The sequence below is a fragment of the Oculina patagonica genome, chromosome 2 (assembly GCF_052425735.1).
Source record: "Oculina patagonica isolate OP01 chromosome 2, crgOcupat, whole genome shotgun sequence".
NCBI classification, from domain to species: domain Eukaryota; kingdom Metazoa; phylum Cnidaria; class Anthozoa; order Scleractinia; family Oculinidae; genus Oculina; species Oculina patagonica.
In genome coordinates this window covers 2,917,977-2,945,849 of record NC_135759.1, presented here as the reverse complement: position 1 = coordinate 2,945,849, position 27,873 = coordinate 2,917,977, and the positions used below count along the sequence as shown (strand labels likewise).

General features: G+C 40.0%; 1 protein-coding gene and 1 pseudogene across 1 annotated transcript; one reads left to right on the top strand and one right to left on the bottom strand.

Moving 5' to 3' along the window:
* Positions 1-293: 293 nt before the first annotated feature.
* Positions 294-19,808, bottom strand: LOC144642570 (uncharacterized). The gene is made up of 2 exons (XM_078501550.1): positions 19,794-19,808; positions 294-7,734 (listed from the first exon to the last, which is right to left on the bottom strand). The coding sequence occupies exon 2, from the start codon at positions 7,707-7,709 to the stop codon at positions 294-296; it is 7,416 nt and encodes a 2,471-aa protein (XP_078357676.1). The 5' UTR covers positions 7,710-7,734; positions 19,794-19,808.
* LOC144642614 (uncharacterized) lies at positions 14,953-15,706 on the top strand (annotated as a pseudogene).
* Positions 19,809-27,873: the final 8,065 nt, after the last annotated feature.

The window sequence follows — 27,873 nt, the reverse complement described above, 5'->3', positions numbered from 1 at the left end:
CCTTAAATAATTTTTCCTAATTTGTCGAAAGCTATCCAGCCCCTAACTCTGATATCAAAATTGTGAAGGGATTACATCAATTTTCCTGACCCTCTTGACTCCAAGAGAAACGCTTCCCCGATCTGTCTTCTATTGGAAAACTAATTTGTTTCATCGAGAGCCCTGTGCAAACCTAACGCGTATACGTAAATCGAGCGAAAACTGAAATAAATATGTTCAAAAAATCCCATACATGTACTTCATGTGGGCAAGTCCACTCTTCATTATTCTGGAGGCATAAATCTACCATTTACTTACGGTGAACAGACGAGCCTGTGGTCCGTCCAGCCTGTACTAATGCTCACAATCGCAGATCTGTAGTTAAAGCCAAGTGCCTCGCAAATCTCCATGCTCGCAGACTGTCTTGCCGCCTCTCCTGTTGCCGTAACGCATACACCTTCCCAATTGCCGTTAGTTAATACTTCAAGTCTTCCTTCGTATATAGTTGGCTTTGGTTCTGTCAAACGTAGCTTAGAGCATGTGACCCATATCTGGGAGTTGATCGAACTGTGCGTTACATACTGAGGATCACCTATTCCCACGCTTCTACAAGAAAGATTTAGGATATTTTTTGCTGGGGCAGACGAAGCTGTATTCCAAGCACCATTTTGCCAAAGTTGAAGTAAGCCCTTTTTCTTATTCCAACTATCCTCCAATGTGGCAAGTCTAACAGTGGGTTCGCAGGTATCGTCCACATAACCGATCCACTTTCCGTCGCTACAAACTCGTCCGCCTTGCGGTATCTCCCAGTCACTTTCCCATCGAGGACGATACGTATTACCATAAAATACATGACTTGGAAGGTATAAGTTGTTACACTGAAGTTTAACACAGTAGCCTTCAAGGGGTCTAGCAGCTGTACCATACGTCTCGGTATGCTTTATATAATCACAGGGAAGATACGATCCATGATCAACAGTTGGTGGTCTCGGGCAACTTAGCGGTTGGCAATTGGGAACTGTCCCATCCCACGCTTCATCTACACAGGTACGTTCTTTGGGTCCAGTTAACAAGAATCCTTTGTGGCAAACATAATAAGCTTTTGATCCTTCTTTATGTCCGTTAGCTGAAACCTCTCCGTTAGATGGTTTAGTAAGGACAGGACATTGTTTTATTTTTAGACAAGCCGGAAGGGAGGGGATCCATTCTTGGTCTAAGCACGTGGTATTCTGCTCGGTGCGGTGGACGTCAATGTTATATCCTGTATTACATTTCAAACTGGCGATTGTGCCGTGAGCTGGGGTTGACGTAGAAGTAGGTGGAGCGTACTGAACAGCCGAGTGTGGCACTTGTGCTGTGGGACAGGATCGTTCGCGTCCATAAGTCGTAAGCGTATGGGATACGGCAATTGTCGCGTTGCACTTTGTTAATGCGAGAGCGAAGACGTAGTGGGAGGCTGGATCAAGAGACGGAACACTTAATGATGTTTGACTATCTACGTCTGTTTTGGCTAAGCTTTTGGGGTCTTGTTGTTTAAAATGTACAAGGAACAGCTCAGTTTCTGGATGTGACAAAAGACCATTCATTTGTTGCCATGACAAACTTACATCGGTGGCGTTTGCAAAGACAACCTGCAGGCTGGTTCTGTTTTCGATGTGGTTGACACTATTTCCTAGCTTGTCAAATCTTGCAGCGATGGCCGATAACGCGAAATCTTCCCACAAATTGTCTTTAAATAAAACTTTAAGGTGTCTGTACTTTGCACTCACGTTCCAGTTTCTAATTATCACTGACAAAAGCTCACCGTGAAAAAGAACTGAGGCCAGGTTAGAAGAATCAACTTGCAGGTGTAAGTCGTTGCCAACTAAGAAGACGCAAACATCAGAGGAGTTCAAATGAGCCAGGGAGAGGGTGTCTTCAATTTCATCATCTGCGTAGTTGTCGATGATTTTTAACCCCCAAGCCTTATAGAGTAAATACAAATCTCTCCCTTCACCGCCAACAAGTTTATCATCGCCGCCAAGAGAAGCCAGTGTATCTTCTCCTTCAAGACCATAGAGTTTGTTATCAGAATCCGATCCGGTCAGAAAGTCGTCGTGAATTGTTCCGTATACGTTTTCAATGCTCTTGTAGATATCTCCCTCAGCATCCACTCCTTTTCCAAATCCAATATTGAGATCAACAGTGATTCCTTTGCTAAGAAAACCGTCACCTTTGAAAGCGAGTGTATCACTACCATTGCCCCCATCAATGATGTCCGATCCGTTCCCACCATAAATGTAATCATCTCCGCTGTCGGCATATATGACGTCATTGCCATCCCCGCCAAAAATGACATCAATACCCGCGCCACCATAAATCGTGTCGTTACCATGTTTTCCTTCAAAAATTGTTCCCGTTTGTCCTCCACGTAGAATGTCGGCCTGAACACCGCCTTCAATTTCTTTTGTTGTGTTACTGCCAGTCAGGTTGTTGGCAGAGGTAAGCGATCCCTTCAAATCTTCTGCTGCTGCGATTATACTATTGGTATTAGGATCAATGTTTTGTGGCGAATCAATGATTCTACGGTCCACGGCGATAATCTTTCTATATGGATATTGTTTGGAAATATTAAAAACAACCTTGTCCTCTGTTGTTATCTGAAGATGTTGATACTTCGAACCACGAAAGTAATCAAGAATTCGAACACTGAGTGAGCTGGGACGAGTGCTTGATTGAAGAATGGCATCAAACTGGCCATGAAAATACACATCAATGTCATCAAATTCTATTCCAAACTGAATGATATCTGTCTTGTTGTCATCTGCATAATTGTTAATTTCATTAAACTCTCCATATCCGTATTTCAACACGTAGGTGTCAGAACCATTCTTTCCTTCCAAATGCTGGTAATTATAACCATTTCCTGCTCCGGGGTCAAGGTAATTGTTAAGATTATTCCCGTAGATTTTGTAACTGCAGTGACTTGATTTCAATTGGAAACGGACTACATGTTTCCAAGTTTCTTCCGTTAGATTGTATGTTATCAAGCCTCTGTCACAGCCTGCGCGCGTACATTGACATTCAGTGGGATCCTTTGATATTTCGTATGGCTCGAGTTTTGCCGTCTCATTATTTATTCGATGTGTAATTCCATCAACAGTTCTAATTCCAAGATGCCGGTTGTAAGACGAGTTAAACCAATTACGAAGTGTAACAGTTGGTGTTGCATAATTTGACATTATCTTCAAATCCTTAATGTCCTTCTGAAGTCGTAAGTTTACAAACCTTTCGTCTAGGTACAACAAATCAACTTTCTGACGACTGTCAAAATTGTTGATGGTTGCTTTTCGACATGATTTCTTGACAACATAATTGTCAGTCCCTTCCCCGCCCTCAAGATAATCTTCTCCACCACTACAGCTCAGAAAGTTAGTCTGTGCATTTCCAACTATATGGTCATCGTGTGGTGAATCTGAAACGGTCGCGACATTGGTGTAACCAGCTGGTTTGATGCAGTCTGGACTCGGTGAGTCTGACAAATCAACACAGATTCCGGTTGTGGAAGTTTTGTAATCTAGCATGATTGGCACTTTGGATACACTTCCGCTTTCACTGGTAGACACGTTAAAGACAACGTGATCTGCTGAGGTAAATAGAATATGCCTGTAACGGTATCCCAAGGTCCAATTTGTTATAGTAAAGCAGGAGCTTTGTGCATTGTTCTTGTCACTTACAGAGAGGTCATCTCCTACTGTTTGAACATTTATCGAGTCAAACGGTACATCGAACACCAGAATGTCAGTTGTGTTAAAGTAATCATCTGCATTATTGTCAATAACATCGCACCCCTCATTTGCTCTGATAATATAAGTGTCTTCATTTTTCCCTCCAGCCAAGTGATCAGCTCCACGACCACCATCTAAGATGTTATTTAGGTCATTACCGACAATATTATCTGAGCTATTTGAGCCCGATACTTGTTTGACTTCGGTGTATTTCGAATCACTGAGTGAGACCGTTTGAGCACTTTTTGCTGCACCTAAATCCAGAGCAGCCGCCACGCATTGAACTCGATGGACAGCCTCGCTATTTAAAGTTTGTTTTGGGACAAAAAGCACTCCGTCCTTACTACGAAAGGAGACGTGACGGTAATACGTGGGATCTCCAGGAGTGAACCAGTTCTTGATACGAATGTGATGACTTTTGGAATAAGTGACGTCAAGATCAGTTCTGCTCTGATGACATTGGATATTATCAAAATCAACGTTTATTACTATGATGTCGCGCATGTTATCTTCAGCAAAGTTATCGATTATTGTTTTTCCGCCGTCCGATTGGATAATGTACAGGTCACTTCCTGATCCTCCTGTGACAGCGGACATTTCGGGTCCTAGATAAAAGGTGTCGCTACCACCCCGCCCGTACAGATTGTAATGATAGTTTCCGGTGACAAACTTAAGATTCAGATTTCCAAAGTTACACTCCTCATCTTTTTTTCCCGGTGGTTTTGTTGTCGGCTTGGGATTCTGTACTGCATAAAATGTGTTGTTGTTGGAGTTTCCATAATAAGTCCCGTAAACAGACTTTTCATGGAGATCGGCTCCACAAATGACATCATATGACTTGATTGGAATAACAAACCAGAGCTTGGCAGTTTCGTGCTTGTATGTGAAAGTCCTCGACTCACCTATCCCAAGAACGATGTCCTTTAGATTAGAACCAACCGTAAATGTCTTACGTATTGTTCCATGGCTGCCAGTGACATCTCCGATTTCTAACCTAGCTCGGTTATTGTCATCGAGCCTGAAGTTTATATAGCCACCAAAACTTGACAGCCTCCCTTGGGTGAAATCGATTGTATCTCCACCTCCCTCCTTTTCTCCAACAATCTTGTAATAGTTATCCGGGTTTTTCAGGTCCTGAATGAGTTTCTTGTCATATTCTTCCTGTTTCCTATAAGACTCCATCTGTCTTCTAAGACCACCTGTTAAGAAATCTGCCGCTCCATCCAAGAAACCTTTTACTAGTGCTCCAAGGAACTCTAAACCAGCCCACGGACTCTTCCAATTAACTTTTTCCATCTCCGCCATTATATCGATGTAGAAGTCGTCAATAGCCATTCGTATTATTGAGAGGACAATCACTAGAGGCTCAGTAACGACTTCTGCTTCTGGACAAAATGTTCCTACTAGGCTTAGTATCGTCGTGCTAACATCAAGTGCTAAGTCGATCACGCGTAGCGGTAACAATTTGACATCTTCCGGGTCATTTAGATTTAAATCAGCCAACTGTTCTATGTCTTGTTCAATGAAGTAGATGTCGAACGCAAGCCCTACCACGGGGATATCTCCCAGCAACTCTCCGACTCCTCTCTCGGCAAACCTTTCCACCTTCGTGGATAACCTTTCCAAGCCTTTCTCTAAATTTAAGCCTTTTGCCAACCCTTTCGCTGCACTACTTAAAACCCGTTTCCCAACCTTGGAAACAATCTCATTGAGACCAGTTAGTCCTCCAAGTGTGTGAGCAGACTGGGCCACAGAAATGGCCCCTCGAAGGTCATCACCTTCCTGGAAGTAGTTTACAGCCCCGAGAACTGAAAATATCAGACCGTGGACAGCTAGACCTTTATTTACTTTGGAGTAGGCCTCACTAGCTCCAGCTCTCTTGGATTTTGATAGGTGGTCCTCAATCAGCTTGGGAGTAGCCAGTTCTTGTGAATTCAATCTTAACTGAATGTGCTCTCGTTCTTTCGCATTACGGCGATCTACCACATCAAAGTCCACCGTGTCTTCAGTAACTTTGATAGATCCCTCATCAACAGTAACGGATTCTTCTTTATCATTTAGCGAGCAAGCAAAGCGTTTTCTTCTACGGCTTGTTCCAGCGCAATATTTGGCGACTTTTGCAGCAATAACCTCTCCATCGTGATCCCCAGCAGCACGTTTGCGTATGAGATAAGAAGGGACCGTCTCACTTCCTTGTTTATGTATAAGATCTCGCCCTTCTCTTGTGCCACCTTTTTTCCTAACGGGAAACTCATCTGTGCTGAAGGCTTCGTCTATGCGTTTTCGTTTCCGTGGGATGGTTTTAAGCATGCCATCCACAACCTCATCCATTGCTGGACTTCGTCCTGATTTTCCTTCTAATTTTTCCAGTCTGGGAATATCTTCCCTTTCCGGGAACCTACCTTTTTCCCTTATCTTTTTTGCTAGCTGCTTTAAAAAGTTGGCTTTCAACTCGTCGGTGGGCTGAGCCGCTTCTGCAACCATTGAAATAACCAGAAATTCTACAGAAGCTCGTCTGGTGTCAGCGGATTTGGTATCCTGACCAGTGATTTTAAGCTTATCAGAGAAATCAGGTTGACTAACAAGTTTCTGATCAACGGCCTCTAGCATAGCATTGACTAGTTTATCATGGTCAGGAAACGTACTAAGAACTTCATCTACCATTGTATCGTAATCAGGTGCCCATAGACCCCCTTTGCCTTTCCTGCCTCTTTTCGTAGTACCATCCCAATCAGCGTCATTAGTATGTACAAATATTTGGTTTTTACCACCACGTGGTCCACTCGTGCTCAAACGAAATTTCCTTGTCTCTCCTCCAATTGGCATTTCGAACCTTGTCTGTTTTGTTCCTTGGCTGGAGAATATATCAGGATAAAATTGCAATATTTTGAATATTTCTTTTACGGATATCTTATCGGTTTCGTGAATTTTCACCTTTCTGTACTGACTTTTACCCTTCCCGACCGTTTCGTCTTGAACGATTTTTGTCTTTGAACCTGTTGCCGTGTCGAGGGTCTTCAATTTTTCCCACTCGTCAACAGCCTCCTTACTGGTTTTGAGCATACTCTGAGTGATTTCAAATTTCAGTTTTGTTTCTTTTTCGGCCGCAATCTCCTGGCTTAGTTCTTCCCTAAATGCATCCATTTTTGAAACAATATCCGTATTTGTCTTCTGCAGCCAATCGGGTGGACTTAAGCCTGCTAAGGTGTTCTTTTTGACGGAGCTACCAACCAAAACGTCGCTGGCTGCGCGAAACGCATTATCCCTTTCCTGTGTGGAAACCGTTCCTTTTTTATCGTTTTCTTGTAATGCGCTCTTGAAATTGGGCTGATCGTTTAATTTCGCATCTAATGCTTTTGGATACACGTCTTTTATCGTGTCCTTTAAGGGATCCTTCAGCTGAGCGTCAGAGAGTACCTTAACAGCGTCCTGAAGATTAGACAGGTCTATCTCCACTTCCTTGCCAGTTTTCTCGTCGGTGCGTACGGCATGTAGTGAAAAAGTCCCGTCGGTTTGACTGGTAAGTTTAAACTTCTGATCTTCGCTTCCGATTGGCACGTAAAATTCTGTGGGTTTTTTTTCTTCACCGTAAAGAAGGGGATAAAACTGCATAAACTGGAAGGCTTCTTTTAAAGATATTTCTCCAGTTTTTTCAAATGTGACACGTTTTCCCCCTCCTGGCGTATCCGTTTCTGTGACTGCCTTTGGTGGATCCAGCTTTAGTTGATCCCAGATTTTTCTTACTTTCTCTTCAACCACTGCTCTGTCAAGGGCCTTTTGGACTACATCTCTAGGGTCTACGACTGCCCTTTTACCCACCTCCTGTGAAACACCCTCAACATCAGTGGCCAAACGATTGCTTTGCAGTACTGTAAGTCGAACGCGAAATCCCCAAGTGTAAATGACAGGATTCCAAAAGAAGAAAGCGGCTAAAAAGAACAATACCACCACACCAGCCCCCATATTGAGGGACGATGTTCTTGAAAACCTGGAAAATAGAACGCGAGTGGAAACAGGAATGATCATAATGTTTTGATTGAGGCTTTTGAATGCAGTATTTTTTTCGATCGGTTTCTGCTTATTAAAGAAATGGAGGAAGCTGGGAAGTATTATTGTTTATAACGCTTTCTATGCATGCAATTCAAATCAACCTTGAGTTCAATTCCCCCACGATCTAAACAAGTTTGGGTCTCATCATGCATACTTCTATAGAGATTGTATGAGACTTAATTTGTCGTAAATAGTTTGGCACATTGTACAAGATTGAAAACAAATTCCAGGGGTCACTTTTGACTGTTGATTTTTTGTAATTTATCTTTGAAAAGTGGTTTTCGGGTCTTTTGGGAGACTCAAACGTTGGTAGTATAGTAGGCACCGGTTAGACCACATTTTTTGCGGTGGAATCTCACTAGCGTGCGGCAACGTAGTATAACGTAGTACAACGTACGTAGTACGCTGGATTTAATTAAACTGTGTGATGTCATGTTCTATTTTTACCTTTGTTGAAACAACTGGTTAACAAGCTTCGCTGTATTTTTGGATCAATGATGTCGTAATTTACTCTTTGGTTCATGACAGTAGTGGTATTGTGCCATCAGTACTAGTTCTTTTTCATTTTCTTCAAATCGCTGAACCATTCCGTCTTTAATTATGCAAACTTTTTATCGCATTAATTATCTTTTGCAGACATCATTGTTTTCAAACAACGGTTTTATACTCGATGAGCTTGAGTGAACTCAATAAAAAATGCGTATCTTTTTGGCTTTTTCTGCCTCCTCCACAATCACAAAATTTCTATTATTTAACCACCCCACCCCACAGCATTTATATTTTTTAACCAGCCCCACCCAACAGCATTTCTATTATTTAACCACCCCCACCCCCACAACATTCCTATTATTAAACCACTGTCACTCCCACAACATTTTTCTTGTTTAATTAACCTTCACCACCGCCAAAGCCCTCATATCTAATAAGGTGTCCGCCACCACAACATTTCTATTGTTTAGCCTCCAACCCCGCCACTATTACTCTGCCGCGGGCAGGCATTTATTCGAGCACTCATCAGTACGTGCTGGATCACCTGTTGCCGCCCGACTAGTCGCCCGCCAAAATGTCGGGGAAAATGTAACCGAAATAAGGTTCAAACATTTGTTTTCTAATTAACATATTTCCTCTGTTGAAAGATGTCGTAAATATCTTTTAAAAGCATGAGGAGACACCTGGGAAAGAAAGAACTGCCTTCGAATCCGCTGTCAAAGAGAGAGGCTCAGTAAAAGGCTCGGTATCGACTACGACTCAAAGGAAAGGAACAAAAGCATCCTGCTCGCACGCCACGCAAATACAAAGTTAAGTTTAATGTCTGTTCCATTCCAACGAACCAGTGGCTCATCTGTGCCGCGCTTATCCCCGGTTGCTGTAGCATGAAGCGACCTAGAAGTACTACTACTCCCCGCATTAAGTAAATTGTGTTAAACCAACAAGAGGAGTTATCTTGAGATTGTCGCAAGCACTGCACACATTTTTGGTTCTTTATAAACAATTTATGAAGAAACAAGGACCCTTTTGCAATTATTACTAAGTTATCATGAAGTGATGAAACTTGCTGACTTAACAGATTTTTCAAAAATTCGCACAATACCTTTGGCGCATTTATACAACTCGTCATTTACATAGACTGTACAGGCACGTTTCTAAATGTGGTTCTCCATCGCATGTCTGCTCCTACTGCTATAGAGATTTTATCAGACTTTGTCTTGTCTCTTAAAGAGTTTGGCACATTGCAAAAGATTGAAAAATCTAGCAATAATTTCTTCGTCACTGTTACTATTTTTAATTTTGTTATTTATCTTTGGAAAGTTGTTTCTAGGCTTTTTTGCAGAATCAAACTTTTACAGGAGCTGCTTCCTTCAAGTTGTTGGACCATGGAAAGTTGTTAGAAATTACAAGTGGCTCATGCGGGCTCTCAAGGTTCGGTTAAATTATTTATAAAATTTGTCTCAGCGTGCATAAAACATTATTGAAAACATTTAACAATTCTGCCGATGCCGGGCGAAGAGCGACTTGACGGTACGCAATTGTTTATCGTTTTAGTACTCGAGTTGTTGTGTGCTGCAAATTGCGAAATATGTAGTCTTCTCTTACTTTGAAAACCATCAGGCCAAATTTCTTAGCCTTTTTTTGTCTTTTCTGGTTCAGCATCTTCTTGTATTCTTAGTATGTGCGATTCAAAAACGCCGGCGAAACGCGAGTTTACGCCGGCCATTTTGTTTCAGTTTGGATCAAGCATTATTCACTCCGTAGGGAGCTCATTAGCCCGAGATAGCGAACCAATCAGATTGCTTGAAACACCAAGATCACTGAGTGTGTATATACTAATGACGTATATAGCCACCAAGATCAGAACCTTTTTCCAGATACTGAACGTATTTACTATATGGTAAACCTAACGGGGGGGAGGGGGACTCTAAAATGCAGGATTCTTACTTTGCCTGCCGCGCGCGTTAATTCGAGGGCTCACACATGGTGGATCACGTTTTGTCGCCCACCTGGTCGCCCTCCAAAATGACGTAATAAAACTTGTAACCGAAATAAGGTTGAAAAAATTGCCTTTCGTGTTACCCGTTTTTTGTCTGTGCAAATATGTCGTAAATATCTTTTAAAATCATGGAGAAAGGCTCCGTAAAATGCTCGGTATCGACTATGACTCAAAGCGTAAGAACAAAAAAATAATCCGGTTGGCACTCCACGCAAGAACAAGGTTGCAGGGTAAATAGAACCCCGAGGACAATATTCATTATTCATCCTGTAATGGGTTCCGCTTTTCCACTCTATTGTTAAACGATCAGGTGAAGTAATCATGACATTACCACAAGCACTCCACGCATCTGGCAGCTTATAATCAATTTACAAGGAAATAGGGACCATTTTACAATCATTTCATGACGTTATGAACATTGCCGACTTTTCACGTATTTAAAAATTCGCTCAATACCTTTGGCGCATTTATGGAGCTCGTTATTTGTAAAGGCTGTATGTGCCTTTTCAGATTTGTTTTCGTTTCTATAGTCAGTAATAGGTTAAAAATAGTTTACTATGAATTCACGGTCGACATCTCAAGAGTACCTGAAGCTGTGTACTTCAGGTGGCTACTTGACGTTGCAACTGGAACAATGGAACATTCTCCAAAATGTTATAATTGTATCGTACAAGGAAAATAGGGAGACTTACTAATACTTTTTTTTAGGGAAAAGCTATATTAGGGTTTAATGGAATTACAAAAAAATCGCCTGTCAAATAGACGTATTTTGGAGAGTTTGTAAAGAATATACAAATTTTACAGAAATGTTCTTGGCTTTTCTATTGTATATTTAGGGTTCAATTTTTTCACTGGTAAACAACGGCTGATTTACTCTCGAAAGTACCACAACATGAACACTTCAAGCAACTAATGGGATTAGTTCAATCGAGCACCTTTTTAAAAAATTGTCAACCATTTTGCAACGATGTCAAGAAGAATTTTTAAATTACTTTCTAGCGATCAGTGGTAAAATTCATGTGCTTTGTACAAATAACACGACTGCTGTGGAAATAGGGGCATTTACAAAGTTTTCAATTTTCATAAGTATAACCTGAGAGGAATAAAAATATCTTGTGTCGTAAATTAAGTGGTGAAATATGTGTTGCTGAGCCAATTTTAACCAGTTTTATATAGCTGGTTAAAATTGGCTCAGCAACAAGATGCGCGTTCCATTTGTAACTGAGCACACCGTCCAGACATAAGATTCTCCGTGCACGATTAAACGGCAGCGGATTTTTGCTGTTTACTGGGTCATCCTTATTTAAAACTAAGTGAGCAGTTTGAGCTATATGAACTCTATTTATCAAGCGATTTTACAAGCATCCGATGACTAAAAGCAACCCAAAAATCTTGAAACTAGTTTACTCTCCGTAACTCTAAATTCTGAACTCTCTCCAAAAAAAACATAGGGTAGAATTTCTTTGCCTCTCCCCCCCCACAAACCATAGAGGAAAAAACTTAATCTTATTTGTAGTTTACCTAAACATATCATCAAAATGAATAACACGAAGATTTAAATTGAGTAATTGACAAAGAGGGTTGCTAAATTTTTGGTGGTATCTGGAGAGACTTCCATTTTAAACGATCTAAAGCAAATTATAGCTTTGCTCTTTTCCCTAGATGCTGGACGCGAAATTAGTTAGACGGCTTAATAGGGCTCAAGGAGCCTTTCAAGGCTTAAGTGTTATCAAAGGTTTTAATCCTTGAAATAAAGTTGAAAATTGGATTGAAACTTATATCAGTTGCAAGTTGTAATGGTTTTTATGGCCATCGAATAAATCGAATAAACTGCTGAGCTAAGTTCAAGCAAAATATATTCTTTCCTTAACAAATCCATTGGCTTTCATAAATAAAAAATGTCTGAAACGTTGGCTATCGAACATTTGTGGACTTGGTCCCCATATCATCAATTGTACATTGCTATTTTTACATACCTTTAGATAGAAATGAGAAATTCTAATGAACACACAGGGCAGTATCGTCACTTCTGTGTACCTCAAATGGCAAACTATCAATAAAGGTTTTACAAAATTAAAAGCTGTTAACTAATTGAGTGATAAATAATTCACAAGAAGAGTAGAAAGTTACCTTTCAGTTATTTTACTTGTGGATAGATGGTAAAATTTACTGGCTTTTCCAGGATTGATTTAATCTTCTTTTGATATGATTATATGGGTGCATATTCAAGCAAGAACATGCAGAGATTTTTAAGGTATCTTGCGATTAAAGAAGAGCTTAAATCTCGAGAGGTCCACAAGCTATGTACGTCAGGCAACCAACTGAAGTGTCCAGTTGGACAATCGGGTACTCTCTGTAAATTTTATGTATTTTAAAAGGGTATTAGAACAATTTTACAGTTATTTCTGTAATATCCAATATCAGGTTGCGCATGCGCATGTACATCTTTTGCAGTGACACGTGCAGGCGGTAGTCAAGACAGTTGTTATTATTAAAAGCGTTATTCAAGAGAAAGACTCGTGGTTATTACACTGGCGACGAAGAAAACACGCTCGACGAAGCACCAGTAGCAGAGAAGAAAGCAAGAGAAACCTATCAAGAGAGGTTTGAAGCCCAGCGAGAGAGGCAAGCAAGAAAAATACGGCAACGCGTGAATCAATCGATCGTCAAAACATGCCTGACACAGAAGCCGCACCCGCCGCTCCATCAGCTCCAGCAGTTCCAGTTCAAGTTATTACAGCAACGAGAACCCTAAAATCTCAACCATTTAACCCAGGAGACGATCCGATAGCTACAGAACAAGCGTGGGACGACTGGCTTGAAGAAATCGAACAGGAATTCAGATATTTTAAGATTACGGAGCCACTCGACAAGAAAGATGCACTCATCATTTATGGCGGTAAAGAAATCGCTCGCCTGGAGAAATGTTTGCCAAACCCGACAGATGGCGGTGACGACTACGGAAAGTTAAGAAAGAAGCTGAATGACTACTTCAAGCCGAAGAAAGACCACGAAGACCTCGAAACGTCAAGACCTCGAAACGTCTGATCTTTGGAGCAAAAGCATCACAAGATCTCTTTGATGAAGCTATCTACCGAATATTTGGAGACATACCAAAGTGCCTAAACCAACGGGATGATATCCTGCTCGGAGGAAGAAACATGGAGGAGCACAACAAGACGTTGGAGGCAGTCCTGCAGAGAGCAGCGCATTTTGAAGTCACGTTCAACCCTGATAAGTGCCAGTTTGGAGTCGAGAATTCTATGGACACAAGTTCACAAAGGATGGGCTAAAGCCAGACCCAGAGAAAATTAGAGCTGTACAAGAAAGCAGCCCACCAGAATCCGGCAAAAGAAGCTGTGAGAAGTTTTCTTGGCATGATCGGATACCTATCAAAGTTCTTCCCAAGATATGCATCACTAACCGTACCCTTGCGGAAGCTGACCCATAAAGACATTTGAGAAGTTGAAGGCAAGCATAACGAGTGAAAGCACAATAACAACTTCAACCCAGCTAAACCAATCCTTGTGAGAGTTGAAGCCAGCTACCATGAAGGACTCTCAGCCGGATTATTTCAGGAGACAGGCAGTGGTCTCCAGCCAGTCCACTTCATTAGTCGCACTATGACTGACACAGAGAAAAGATACAGCCAGACAGAGAAAGATGCCCTGTCAGTACATTGGGCAAAGAACAGGTTCAGCATTTACCTCCTCCTTGGAGCACCAAAATTGAAGATCATCACAGCCCATAAGCCACTGCTACCACTGTTTAACAAGGCGACCATGCGACTCCCACCAAGAATCGAGAAGTGGGTTATGGGAATGCAAGATGTCGACTTTGAGCAAATCTATGAACCTGGAAAGGACGATCGATGCAGATCCACTCGATTTCCTATCAAGACACCCACTGTCAGAGAAAGAAAGAATGCTGTAGAGAGAGTAATCAAGTACGTCGTGACAGCTGAACATGCTGTTGTTATAGATCAAATCAAGGAAGAAACCCGCAAAGATATCCAACTTCAGAAACTGTCCGTCAGGATACTCACCGGAGACTGGGAACAGCACAAAAAGGACCCAGACATCACACCGTTTTACAGTGTGCATAGTGAGTTGTATGCTGTGGATGGCCTACTCTTCAGAATGAATCAAATCATTATCCCCAGAAGCCTACAGAGAAAAGTCATCTGGGCTGCACACCACCTTGGACATCTGGGAATGGCCAAAACAAAGCAGATGATAAGAGGGAAGTATTGGTTTCCGACCATGAACAGTATGATCGTATAGATCATAGGTCAGTGTTGAATGCCAGGTTACCAAAAAGCAGCACAGGCAGGAACCAGTCAAAGTCACAGACATAGCAAAGAAACCGTGGGACGTGATAGCTGTAGGCTTCAGTGGACCCTACCCTGATGGCCATTACAATCTAGTAGCCATAGACAAGAGAACAAGATACCCTGAAGTTGTGAAGACCAACTCGACAGCTTTTCAACCAACCAAGGAAAAGCTTAAAACAATGTTCGCCACTCATGGCACCCCAAGAAAGCTGGAAAGCGACAACGGACCACCGTTTAATTCCAGAGAATTTGCAGAGTTCGTTAAGACAGAGTAATTTTACCATCATCGAGTCACCCCGGAACGTGCACGTGCTAATGGAGAGGCAGAAAGCTTCATGAAATTGCTTAACAAGACAGAGCAGATTACTCATCTCAACGGCAGAAATGGCAACACAGCTATTCAAGAAATGCTGACAGGCTACCGCTCAACACCACACCCTGCCACTGGAGTAGCGCCATATGAAGCCCTCATGAACAGACAGGTCAGAACCAAGTAAACCATCAAATGAGAGAGAGTAGGGAGAATGCTTGTGACACGGCCATTAATGAGAGGGATGAGAAATACAAAGAAAAGGGCAAACAGAATGCTGAGAACAGGAACACTAAGGAACACAACTTTATTGTAGGATACCATGTACTGTTGAAGCAAAAGAAGAGGAACAAATGGTCTACAGCTTATGAACCAGCATTCTACATTGTAACTCGAACCGACGGATCAAGCATTGCAGCACGAAGGATCACGAATGGACGGGAAGTGTATCGAGATGCAAGCCAGTTCAAGATTGCTAACGCGTTAACCCAGGACAATGCCAGCGAAGAAAGGGACAAGCAGGAAAAGGAACCAACCTCAGAGGATTGGAGAGATAAAATCCTGCTTAATACCAACCCCCACTTAGTCCATGAGGAGACCACCACTAGCAAAGAGGAGATCATTACTAGCACTGCTGAAACCAGCAGCAGCGACAAACCCGCAGCTGTAACCAGACCAAGGCGCGATCGGAGACGACCGGACTATCTGAAAGACTATGTTACCTAAAAAAGTGGAAACACGGAATGTAGAGGCATTTTCTATTTAAGATTAGGACATTGGACATTAAGGACATTGTTTTCTAGTTGATTTTTTTTCTTAAGAAAGAGACTGTCTCCGAACAAAGGGAGACATGTAATATCCAATATCAGGTTGCGAATGCGCATGCACATCTTTTGGAGTGCCACGTGCAGATGTAGTCAGGACAGTTGTTATTATTAAAAGCGTTATTCAAGAGAAAGACTCGTGGTTATTACAATTTCATTGCGAGAATTAATGAAATAGAAGTTGCAAAAGTTGAATATGACACATTAAGAGATTTTTAGAAGGAAGAAGACCAAACTGGGAATGGGAATCACGATAAACCAAGTTTTGGTTTTCATTACAAGATAAACAAATTACTATACAATATTTTGGTTCTGGTCATAACTTCGTAACACAGAGTGATAAGCAATGTTTTTATAAGTATCTAGAGCAATAAACAGCACCAGTAATTGAAAGGAGGCGTAAAAATATCAGTTTCCTGTACCACCGCTTAACCGTAAAATTATTGATAATAAAAGATAATATCAAAGTTTTTAGATCATTGATATAAATTGATGTTAGTCAGAGACTACCCATTGGATTGACACTTTGATTAGTTGTAATGCTATTTACAGCCATCGAATAAAAACTAGTAATGTAAAAATAAACTGCTAAGCTATAAGTTCGAAAAAAATATTTTTTTTCTAAACAAAGGCATCGGCTCTCATAAACGATTACTTTTTTTCTGAATCATTGATTATCGAATATTTTAGGACTGATCAAGAAGCAACACTTGTACGTGGTTATTTTAACGTACCTTGAGACACAAATAAAAACTTCTAACGAACACACAAATGCAAGGCAGAATCGGGACTTCCTTGTAGCACGAATGACAAACACGGTTAATAGAACCCCGAGGACAATATTCATTATTCATCCTGTAATGGGTTCCGCTTTTCCACTCTATTGTTAAACGATCAGGTGAAGGTCAGGTGAAGTAATCATGACATTACCACAAGCACTCCACGCATCTGGCAGCTTATAATCAATTTACAAGGAAATAGGAACCATTTTACAATCATTTCATGACGTTATGAAAATTTTCGACTTTTCACGTATTTAAAAATTCGCCCAATACCTTTGGCGCATTTATGGAGCTCGTTATTTGTAAAGGCTGTATAGGCCTTTTCAGATTTGTTTTCTTTTCTATAGTCAGTAATAGGTTAAAAATAGTTTACTATGAATTCACGGTCGACATCTCAAGAGTACCTGAAGCTGTGTACTTCAGGTGGCTACTTGACGTTGCAACTGGAACAATGGAACATTCTCCAAAATGTTATAATTGTATCGTACAAGGAAAATAGGGAGACTTACCAACACTTTCTTTTAGGGAAAAGCTATATTAGGGTTTAATTGAATTACAAAAAAATCGCCTGTCAAATAGACGTATTTTGGAGAGTTTGTAAAGAATATACAAATTTTACAGAAATGTTCTTGGCATTTCTATTGTATATTTAGGGTTCAATTTTTTCACTGGTAAACAACGGCTGATTTACTCTCGAAAGTATCACAACATGAAGACTTCAAGCAACTAATGGGATTAGTTCAATAGAGCATCTTTTTAAAAAATTGTCAACCATTTTACAACGATGTCAAGAAGAATTTTTAAATTACTTTCTAGCAATCAGTGGTAAAATTCATGTGCTTTGTACAAATAACACGACTGCTGTGGAAATAGGGGCATATACAAGGTTTTCGATTTTCATAATTATAAACTGAGAGGAATAAAAATATCTTGTGTCGTAAATTAAGTGGTGAAATATGTGTTGCTGAGCCAATTTTAACCAGCTTTATAACAAGATGCGCGTTCCATTTGTAACTGAGCACACCGCCCAGACATAAGATTCTCCGTGCACGATTAAACGGCAGCGGATTTTTGCTGTTTACTGGGTCATCCTTATTTAAAACTAAGTGAGCAGTTTAAGCTATATGACTTCTATTTTTCAAGCGATTTTACAAGCATCCGATTACTAAAAGCAACCCAAAAATCTTGAAACTAGTTTACTCTCCGTAACTCTAAATTCTGAACTCTCTCCAAAAAAACATAGGGTAGAATTTCTTTGCCTCTACTACTGAAGCAATAGTCTCTTTACACTCAACACTACGGTAGGCATTAAGAAGATTTCATCGAAAACTGAGAGGAAAAAACTTAATCTTATTTGTAGTTTACCTAGACATATTATCAAAATGAATAACACGAAGATTTAAATTGAGTAATTGACAAAGAGGGTTGCTAAATTTTTGGTGGTATCTGAAGAGACTTCCATTTTAAACGATCTAAAGCAAATTATAGCTTTGCTCGTTTTCCGTAGATGCTGGACGCGAAATTAATTAGACGGCTTAATAGGGCTTAAGGAGCCTTTCAAGGCTTTTAAGTGTTATCAAAGGTTTTAATCCTTGAAATAAAGTTGAAAATTGGATTGAAACTTATATCAGTTTCAAGTTGTAATGGTTTTTATGGCCATCGAATAAATCGAATAAACTGCTGAGCTAAGTTCAAGCAACATATATTCTTTCCTTAACAAATCCATTGGCTTTCATAAATAAAAAATGTCTGAAACGTTGGCTATCGAATATTTGTGGACTTGGTCCCCATATCATCAATTGTACATTAAATGTTACATTGCTATTTTTACATACCTTTAGATAGAAATGAGAAATTCTAATGAACACACAGGGTTGTATCGCCACTTCTGTGTACCTCAAATGGCAAACTATCAATAAAGGTTTAACAAAATTAAAAGCTGTTAACTAATTTAGTGATAAATAATTCACAAGAAGAGTAGAAAGTTACCTTTCAGTTAGTTTACTTGTGGATAGATGGTAAAATTTACTGGCTTTTTCCAGGATTGATTTAATCTTCTTTTGATATGATTATATGGGTGCATATTCAAGCAAGAATATGCGGAGATTTTTAAGGCATTTTGCGATTAAAGAAGAGCTTAAATCTCGAGAGGTCCACAAGCTATGTACGTCAGGCAACCAACTGAAGTGTCCAGTTGGACAATCGGGTACCCTCTGTAAATTTTAGCGAATTTTAAAAGGAACCAACCTCAGAGGATTGGAGAAATAAAATCCTACTTAATGCCAACCCCCACTCAGTCCATGAGGAGATCACCACTAGCAAAGAGGAGATCATTACTAGCACTGCTGAAACCAGCAGCAGCGACAAACCCCAGCTGTAATCAGACCAAGGCGCGATCGGAGACGACCGGACTATCTGAAAGACTATGATACCTAAAAAAGTGGAAACACGGAATGTAGAGGTATTTTCTATTTAAGCCAAGGACATTGGACATTTAGGACATTGTTTTCTAGTTGATTTTTTTTTCTTAAGAGAGAGACTGTCTCCGAGCAAGGGAAGAAATGTAATATCCAATATCAGGTTGCGAATGCGCATGCACATCTTTTGGAGTGCCACGTGCAGATGTAGTCAGGACAGTTGTTATTATTAAAAGCGTTATTCAAGAGAAAGACTCGTGGTTATTACAATTTCATTGCGAGAATTAATGAAATAGAAGTTGCAAAAGTTGAATATGACACATTAACAGATTTTTAGAAGGAAGAAGACCAAACTGTGAATGGGAATCACGATAAAACAAGTTTTGGTTTCATTACAAGATAAACAAATTACTATACAATATTTTGGTTCTGGTAATAACTACGTAACACAGAGTGATAAGCAATGTTTTTATAAGTATCTAGAGCAATAAACAGCACCAGCAATTGAAAGGAGGCGTAAAAATATCAGTTTCCTGTACCACCGCTTTACCTTGATAGTATTGATAATAAAAGATAAGTTTTTAGATCATTGATATAAAGTGATGTTTAGTCAGAGACTACCCATTGGATTGACACTGATGAGTTGTAATGCTATTTACAGCCATCGAATAAAAACTAGTAATGTAAAAGTAAACTGTTAAGCTATAAGTTCGAACAAAATATTTTTTTCTAAACAAAGGCATCGGCTCTCATAAACGATTACTTTTTTTCTGAATCTTTGATTATCGAATACTTCAGGACTGTTTCAAGAAGCAACACTTGTACGTGGTTATTTTAACATACCTTGAGATACAAATAAAAACTTCTAACAAACACACAAATGCAAGGCAGAATCGGGACTTCCTTGTAGCACGAATGGCAAAAAGTCAATAGGCTGTAGGCTACAGGCTATTAACATAATGACTGATCAATAATTCACTGGAAACGTAAGGATTCTTTTGCTATCACTCATTTTGTTTGGCGACAGATGGTAAAATGTATTGGCCTTCTTCTGGAATTAATGACGAAATCCTCGTTGTATACTAGTGCATTTGAACGCTAGAATAGGTATATATTTTTAAAATATTTTTTTTTGTGAAAAAAGAAGGGCTGAAATCTGAAGAGGTCTACAAGCTATGTACGTCAGGCAACCAATTGAAGTGTGTAGTTGGACAATCGGGCACCCTCTTTAAGTTTTAGGGTATTTTATAAGGACAATAGCAAGATTTTACAGTGATTTCGTTGAGAGAAGTAATAATATAGAATTTGCAAAAGTTGACACATTTACAGGTTTTTAGCTTAGAAGAAAAAAGATCAAACTGGGAATGGAAAACACGATAAACCAATTTGGCTTTATTGCTGGTTTGCATCTGACGTCACGGCAGCCATGCTGATGGACAAGAAGAAAGCGTTTTCCTCCGCTGGAAACTTAACTGTTTTGTCATCCAAATTTTGCGAAAAATGATTTTATTGTTTTATCCACCGACATGGCCGCCGTGTCACGTGGTTGCAACCCAAAATTACAAGATACACAAATAACTATACAATATTTCCGTTTTGGTCATAACTACGTAAGACAGTGTGATAAGCAATGTTTTTAAGTCTCTAGAGTAATAAACAACTTCAGCAATTGAAAAGACGCGTAAAACGATCAGTTTCCTGTACCACCGCTTAACCGTGAGGTTCTAGACAATAAAGGATACTATCAAAGTTGGTAGAACATTGAAAATAAAGTGATGCTTAGTCAGAGATTGCCAATTGGATTAACACTTTCAATTAATGTGTTGTAATGCTATTTACAGCCATCGAATAAAAACTAATATTGTAAAAGTGGACCGCTAAGCTAAGTTCGAACAAAATATATTTTCTAAACGAAGGCATCGGCTTTCATAAACAATTATCTTTTTCTGAATCGTTGGTTATCAAATAATTGAGAATTGTTATGGCTATTTTAACATACCTTGAGATACAAATAAGACCTTCTAATGAACACACAAGGCAGAATCGGGACTTCTTTGCCACGAATGGCAAACGATTAGTACAAGGTTTTTGAAAGTCACAGACTATTAACATATTGACTTATCAATAATTCACTGGAAAAGTAAGGAATGTTCTAGTTTTTGGTCATTTTGTTTGGCGATAGATAGTAAAATGTACTGGCTTTAATTTTCTGGAATTAATGACGAAATCCCCTTTGTATGTGAGTGCATTTTAAAGCAAGGAAAGGTGGATATTTTTATGATATTTTTTGTGATAAAAGGAAGGGTTTAAATCTCGAGAGTTCCACTAGCTATGCACGTCAGGCAACCAACTGAAATGTCCACTTGGACAATTGGGCACCCTCTGTAAATTTTAGGTTGTTTTATAAGGAGATTAGAAAGATTTTCCAGTCATTTTAATGCGAGAAGTAATAAAAAAATATTCGAAAAAGTTTACACATTAACAGATTTTTAGATGAAAGAAGATCAAACTGGGAATGGAAATCACGATAAACCAATTTGGCTTTATTGCTGGTCTGCATCTGACGTCACGGCATCCATGCTGGTGGACAGGAAGAAAGCGTTTTCTTCCGCTGGAAACTTAACTGTTTTGTCATCCAAATTTTGCGAAAAATGATTTTATTGTTTTATCCACCGACATGGCCGCCTTGTCACGTGGTTGCAACCCAAGAATTACAAGATACACAAATAACTATACAATATCTCCGTTCTGGTCATAACTACGTAAGACAGTGTGATAAGCAATGTTTTAAGTCTCTAGAGTAATAAACAGCTTCAGCAATTGAAAGGACGCGTAAAACGATCAGTTTCCTTTACCACCGCTTAACCGTGAAATTATTGATAATAAAAGATAATATCAAAGTTTTTAGATCATTGATGAAACGTGATGTTTGGTCAGAGACTACCCATTGGATTGACACTTTGATGAGTTGTAATGCTATTTACAGCCATCGAATAAAAACTAGTAATGTAAAATTAAACTGCTAAGCTATAAGTTCGAACAAAATATTTTTTTCTAAACAAAGGCATCGGCTCTCATAAACGATTACTTTTTTTCTGAATCTTTGATTATCGAATATTTCAGGACTGTTTCAAGAAGCAACACTTGTACGTGGTTATTTTAACATACCTTGAGATACAAATAAAAACTTCTAACGAACACACAAATGCAAGGCAGAATCGGGACTTCCTTGTAGCACGAATGGCAAACTGTCAATAGGCTATAGGCTACAGGCTATTAACATAATGACTGATCAATAATTCAATGGAAACGTAAGGATTATTTTGCTATCACTCATTTTGTTTGGCGACAGATGGTAAAATGTATTGGCCTTCTTCTGGAATTAATGACGAAATCCTCGTTGTATACGAGTGCATTTGAACGCTAGAATCGGTATTTATTTTTAAAATATTTTTTTGTGAAAAAAGAAGGGCTGAAATCTGAAGAGGTCCACAAGCTATGTACGTCAGGCAACCAATTGAAGTGTGTAGTTGGACAATCGGGCACCCTCTGCAAGTTTTAGGGTATTTTATAAGGACATTAAAATGATTTTACAGTGATTTCGCCGAGAGAAGTAATAATATAGAATTTGCAAAAGTTGACACATTTACAGGTTTTAAGCTTAGAAGAAAAAAGATCAAACTGACATCGAATAAAAACTAATATTGTAAAAGTGGACCGCTAAGCTAAGTTCGAACAAAATATATTTTCTAAACGAAGGCATCGGTAACTTCAGTAACTAAAGAATTTTACTTAACGACCACAAAATGCCTCGCCGCGGCAAATATGAAAATATTTCGTTATTCGTCGAAGTTTACTGTTCGAGGACTTCTATGACTTTTAACTGTTCCTTCTATACCATGGCGGAAACTTTGAATTTCTTTGATAACACCTGAAAAAGCAGCCATATTGTTAAGTCGAGACCCGTCAAACAGCGCGACTTTTCGCGCTGTTCGCACTGCATAAATAATCGACATCGCATATAAGTACTACAAATCATGAATAAATTGACATTGTTCAAGTGCGACGGCTCCCGGAACATGCCTGTGCCTTTCTTCAAGCTTTTATCGGGAACTACAACGCAAACCTTTGACCTGAATGCGGAATAAGACCCATCAGGCTGGGTGTTTCCACAAATGTGTATTTCAGTGTGTATTTATTGATTTTTAGGCAGACTTGTGCGAGTTTATTCGCCAGTCAGTGTTGAACTTATGCTCTGAATCGTTCGGCGTAAGCAGTGTCCCCTAATTAGTATGGTTTTATTTTCCAGGCTATAAGGCTTTGACACTTAAATAAAGTTTCTTATCTTATTTTTATCTTATCTTAAGTATTCGCACGGAGACCTCGAATGCGGTTTCATCAGCTCCATCAACGCAAATACATGTGCAATACCTCAACAAAAAGCAGTTCAGATGCCTCAAGACCTGCCGGGCCTTCTTTAACCACAGGCGACGCCAGGAACAACTGCGCTTGGACAAAATAAACCCCATGGTAATGTATTTCTGAGTTGCTTGGCTAAATGGACCTGTGCAAAATACTGAGGCGCAAGGTGGAGAACTTGAGGTGAATATTGCTTTATATGCTTTTGTTTGCATTTAGGAGGTTTTGTTTTAATACCCCAGATTTGCGGGTGCCCGTTGTCGGGGTTTAATGTGTCCTGAATTGTGGGCGAGGTTTTGCCGAGGTTTTTGTGGGATGAAAGCATTGTCGCAGATTTGTGAACTGCTGTTTATCAAATTTATTGTGTCTTTAATTGTGAGCGAGGTTTCGCTGAGTTTTTGTAAGACGAAAGCATTGTTGCAGACTTGTGAAATGCTTGTTACTTGAGTTTATTGTGTCTTGAATTGTGAGCGAGGTTTCGCTGAGTTTTTGTAAGACGAAAGCATTGTTGCAGACTCGTGAAATGTTGTTACTGGAGTTTATTGTGTCTTGAATTGTGAGCGAGGTTTCGCTGAGTTTTTGTAAGACGAAAGCATTGTTTCAGACTTGTGAAATGCTTGTTACTGAAGTTTATTGTGTCTTGAATTGTGAGCGAGGTTTCGCTGAGTTTTTGTAAGACGAAAAAATTGTTGCAGACTTGTGAAATGCTTGTTACTGGAGTTTATTGTGTCTTGAATTGTGAGCGAGGTTTTGCCAAGTTCCTTGTAAGACAAAAGCATTGTCGCAGATTTATGAAAAGCTTGTTATCAAAGTCTATTTTTTCTTGACTTGTGAGGCGAGGTTTTGCCAAGTTCTTTAAAAGAAAAAAGCATTGTCGCAGATTTGTGAAATGCTTGTTATCAAAGTTTACTGTGTCTTGAAGCGCAGGCGAGGTTTCGCCGAGGATTTTTGTGGAATGACAGCATTGTCGCAGATTTGTGAAGTGCCTTGTTATCAAAGTTATTGTGTCTTGAATTGTGAGCTAGGTTTCACCAAGTTCTTTGAAAGACAAAAGCATTGTCGCAGATTTGTGAAATGCTTGTCATCAACTGAAGTTTACCGTGTCTTTGAAGTGCAGGCGAGGTTTCGCCGAGAATTTTTGTGGGATGACAGCATTGTCGCAGATTTGTGAAGTGCCTTGTTATCAAGGTTTATTATGTTTTGAATTGTGAGCGAGGTTTCGCCAAGTTTCTAGTAGGACGAAGGCATTGTTGCAGATTTGTGAAATGCTTGTTATTTAAAAAATCTATTGTGTCATGAATTGCGAGCTCGGTTTAGCTGAGGGTTTTCGCTAGCCAGCGTAGCTTGGCGTTCTAGTCAGTCGAGGAGAGCGATAAATCGCGCGCGCGAGCAAAGCGACGGCCGAAGGCAGAAGGAAAGAAAGAACGCCAGCCGCCAGACGCCTCTTAAACGGGAGAAATCTTTTCACGTAATTATGTAAATGTACGCGTAATTTGTGAAGACCGGAAATAAAAAGGTGACGTGTTCTGTCAAACTCACGTGTGGTACAGGATGTACAAATTAAATAAACCCCGGAAAAGTTATCAGGCTAATATTCGTTTTTGCAAAATGTCTGCGAATTTGGGAGGTCCAAAGAAAAAATCATCTGCGAGTCGAAACGGGGAAGAAAATCAGTTAAAGTTTCTAATGATCACTGCCGAGTTTGTTTGCCTGCAATAGCATCCATGTGTAATTCACACTGCTTTGCTTCATTCGTCACTTGTCAAATGCTAATTGAGCGGCCTGAATGTTGCGTGCATGCGAATGAGTCATTTGGAATAAATTAAAGCCAACAAACCAATCACAGGACAGATAAGCAATTTTAGCCAATGGGAATTAGCGGCCTCTGGAGGCCGCTAATTCGAAAGATTTCTCCCGTTTAAGAGGCGTCTGGCGGCTGGCGTTCTTTCTTTCCTTCTGACTTCCGCCGTCGCTTTGCTCGCGCGCGCGATTTCTCGCTCTCCCCTACTGACTAGAACGCCAAGCTACGCTGGCTAGGTTTTCGTGGGATGAAAGCATTGTTGCAGATTTGTGAAGTGCCTGCAGTTGTCAAAGTCATTGTGTCTTGAATTGAGGGCGAGGTCTCGCCAAGCTTTTTGTAAGACGAAGGCATTGCCGCGGGTTTGTGAAATGCGTGTCAGCAGAATTTATTGTGTCTTTAATTTTGAGCGGGGTTTCGCCGAGGTTTTTTTTTTTTTTTTTTTTTTTTCGTGAGACAAAAGCATTTTCGCAGATTTGTGAAATGCTTGTCAGTAGAGTTTATTGTGTCTTGGATTGTGAGCGAGGTTTCGCCAAGTTTCGCATTGTTCCAGATTTGCGAATGTTTGTTCTCAGGATTTGTTGTGTTGAGCTTTGGGCGAGGCTGACAATTTGTATGACAAAAGCGTGGTTGTTGTTTGCGAGTTTATTGCTCGAGTCCATTGTGACTTCAGCTGCGGGCGAGATCTCGGATCCAGTTGTGGGTATAAACTACCCGGCGGAGGGTAATATCTGAGTTATACAAGTGTTTATTTTTTACAGTCATTAATATGTTTTGAAAGGCTGACTTGTAGTTTGCAAATGTTGTGATAGTTGTTGTTTTGACCTAAGGGCTGTGCAATGGTTTTGTTGGTACTCCTCTTTTATGTCAGGTGTTGATTGTTAAGTATTCTCTCGTTGGCTATGTTTAGACACGTGTCTTTGGCGGCAGGCCATTAATTGTAGATTGAACTGTAACTAGGATATGACATAATATAAATGTAAAAAGCGTTCTCTGGTTAAAATTTTAAATTAATTGTGTTTTGGAAGCACTTTGTTAATTTGCTATACACCAATTAACACTGGAGGTGATATTATAGCCTTGAGCTGGTTGCCATCTAATAGCCTGTTTGTTTTGTCCCTTACTATTTGGAATTTGAAAGAAAAGTACCGGGAACTTAAACAGGCAATGGACATGTTGACAAAGTCTTCGGTGGACAACCTACTGAAACGTATCGTGACTGAGCCTGGCATCGCGCCCTATAGCTGAGTTAAATTTAATAGGTTCGAAGCCATGGAACTGATCGAGGGACTGAAGAATGTAGCCCATGATCGATATCCACCATGAGAAGGAGAGATACTACAACCCGCTTGTCCATGAGGCTTTGCGGGGGAAATTAGAGTTGCCTAACGACCAGTTTTGTGACTACTTTTCCCGTTGCTTGGGGACAAGAACGATGAAAAGGTGCTTGATATCATCTCGAAAGTAGAGAAGTCGAATCAAGGACAGTATGGGAGAAGATTTAATCCTGAGTCCCGTGGAAATTAGGGAAATAGCTCGTTCTCTGGTCCAGATCTCCGTTGCCTTTACTACAATAAGCTGGGCCACATTAAAGCGCGTTGTCTGAAGAAAAGAAAAAAAGAAAAAAAAAAAGAAAAAAAAGAGATATGCGTACATTGTCTGATAGTGGTAATGGTACTTCTGCCGATGTTGGAAAGTAGTGCTTTGGCTTTTCAATTTAATACGCTTATTATGCTAAATGAGATTAGCGTCTAGTGGACGTCTGATGTAAAGAACATGAAATAAAGTGCTACACTGTATTTCTTTTCTTGTTGACACTCATGAATTTTGTGATCTCTTGTTACTTATTGTAGTCATCATAATGTGGGTCATTGATAAGTCAATAGGGTTTTGACAGCTTTGAAAAAGAGTATCTAATCAACTCCCCCGGTTACACTGGGTCAAAGCTGTCATCTCTCTGCTGACTTGGGGTTCGTCGCCATAGGTGTTTCTCATCTTTCTCATTTGGTTCTCTCTGTCTAATTGTTTTTGTTAGACTAAAGCGACAACTTTTGAGATGTTGAATTTGACTCCGGTGTCTCTTATGTGCAAACACTTCCCCAGAGGTCAGTGCGTTGGGTTGACTGGCGAGGGAACCCTATCAGCGGAGGGATGACAGCGAACCTGGGATGGAATCAACTGTTCGTAGTGTTGCTCTTGGAGAGACCCTTGGCAATGTGGAAGATTTGTTATTTAGAGACCCAGGCTATTTTAGAGTAGGCGAGCTGCATAACCATCTAGATTCGTGGAGAGCAATTATTGGGGATTTTCCTTCCCCTCAGAAGTCTGAGATCCTCTAATTAATTGAGAGCAAAGTTTCAATCTTTCCATATTTCTGAAATTTATCAGGCTCTTTCGAGGGTGAGACGTATAAGTCTGATCGTCCTCCAAGGAAGGCGTTTTTAAATAATGCGTCATGTAACGAACATTGCTCGAAAGGATGGAAAATGGGGCGGTATCCTTAGTTGGTAAGGTGGGTGTAGTGGAGCCCCCCCCCCCCCCCCCCCCCCCACTGGAAAAGTTGACAATTTACATAGTATGTAAATAACATGTAAATAACATGTAAAGACACTGTAAAGCATGATTTACATAGTTTTTACATGTTCTTCTCAAAACATGTCAAAAACATGTAAATATTTGAAGTAAAACATGTAAAAACACAGAACA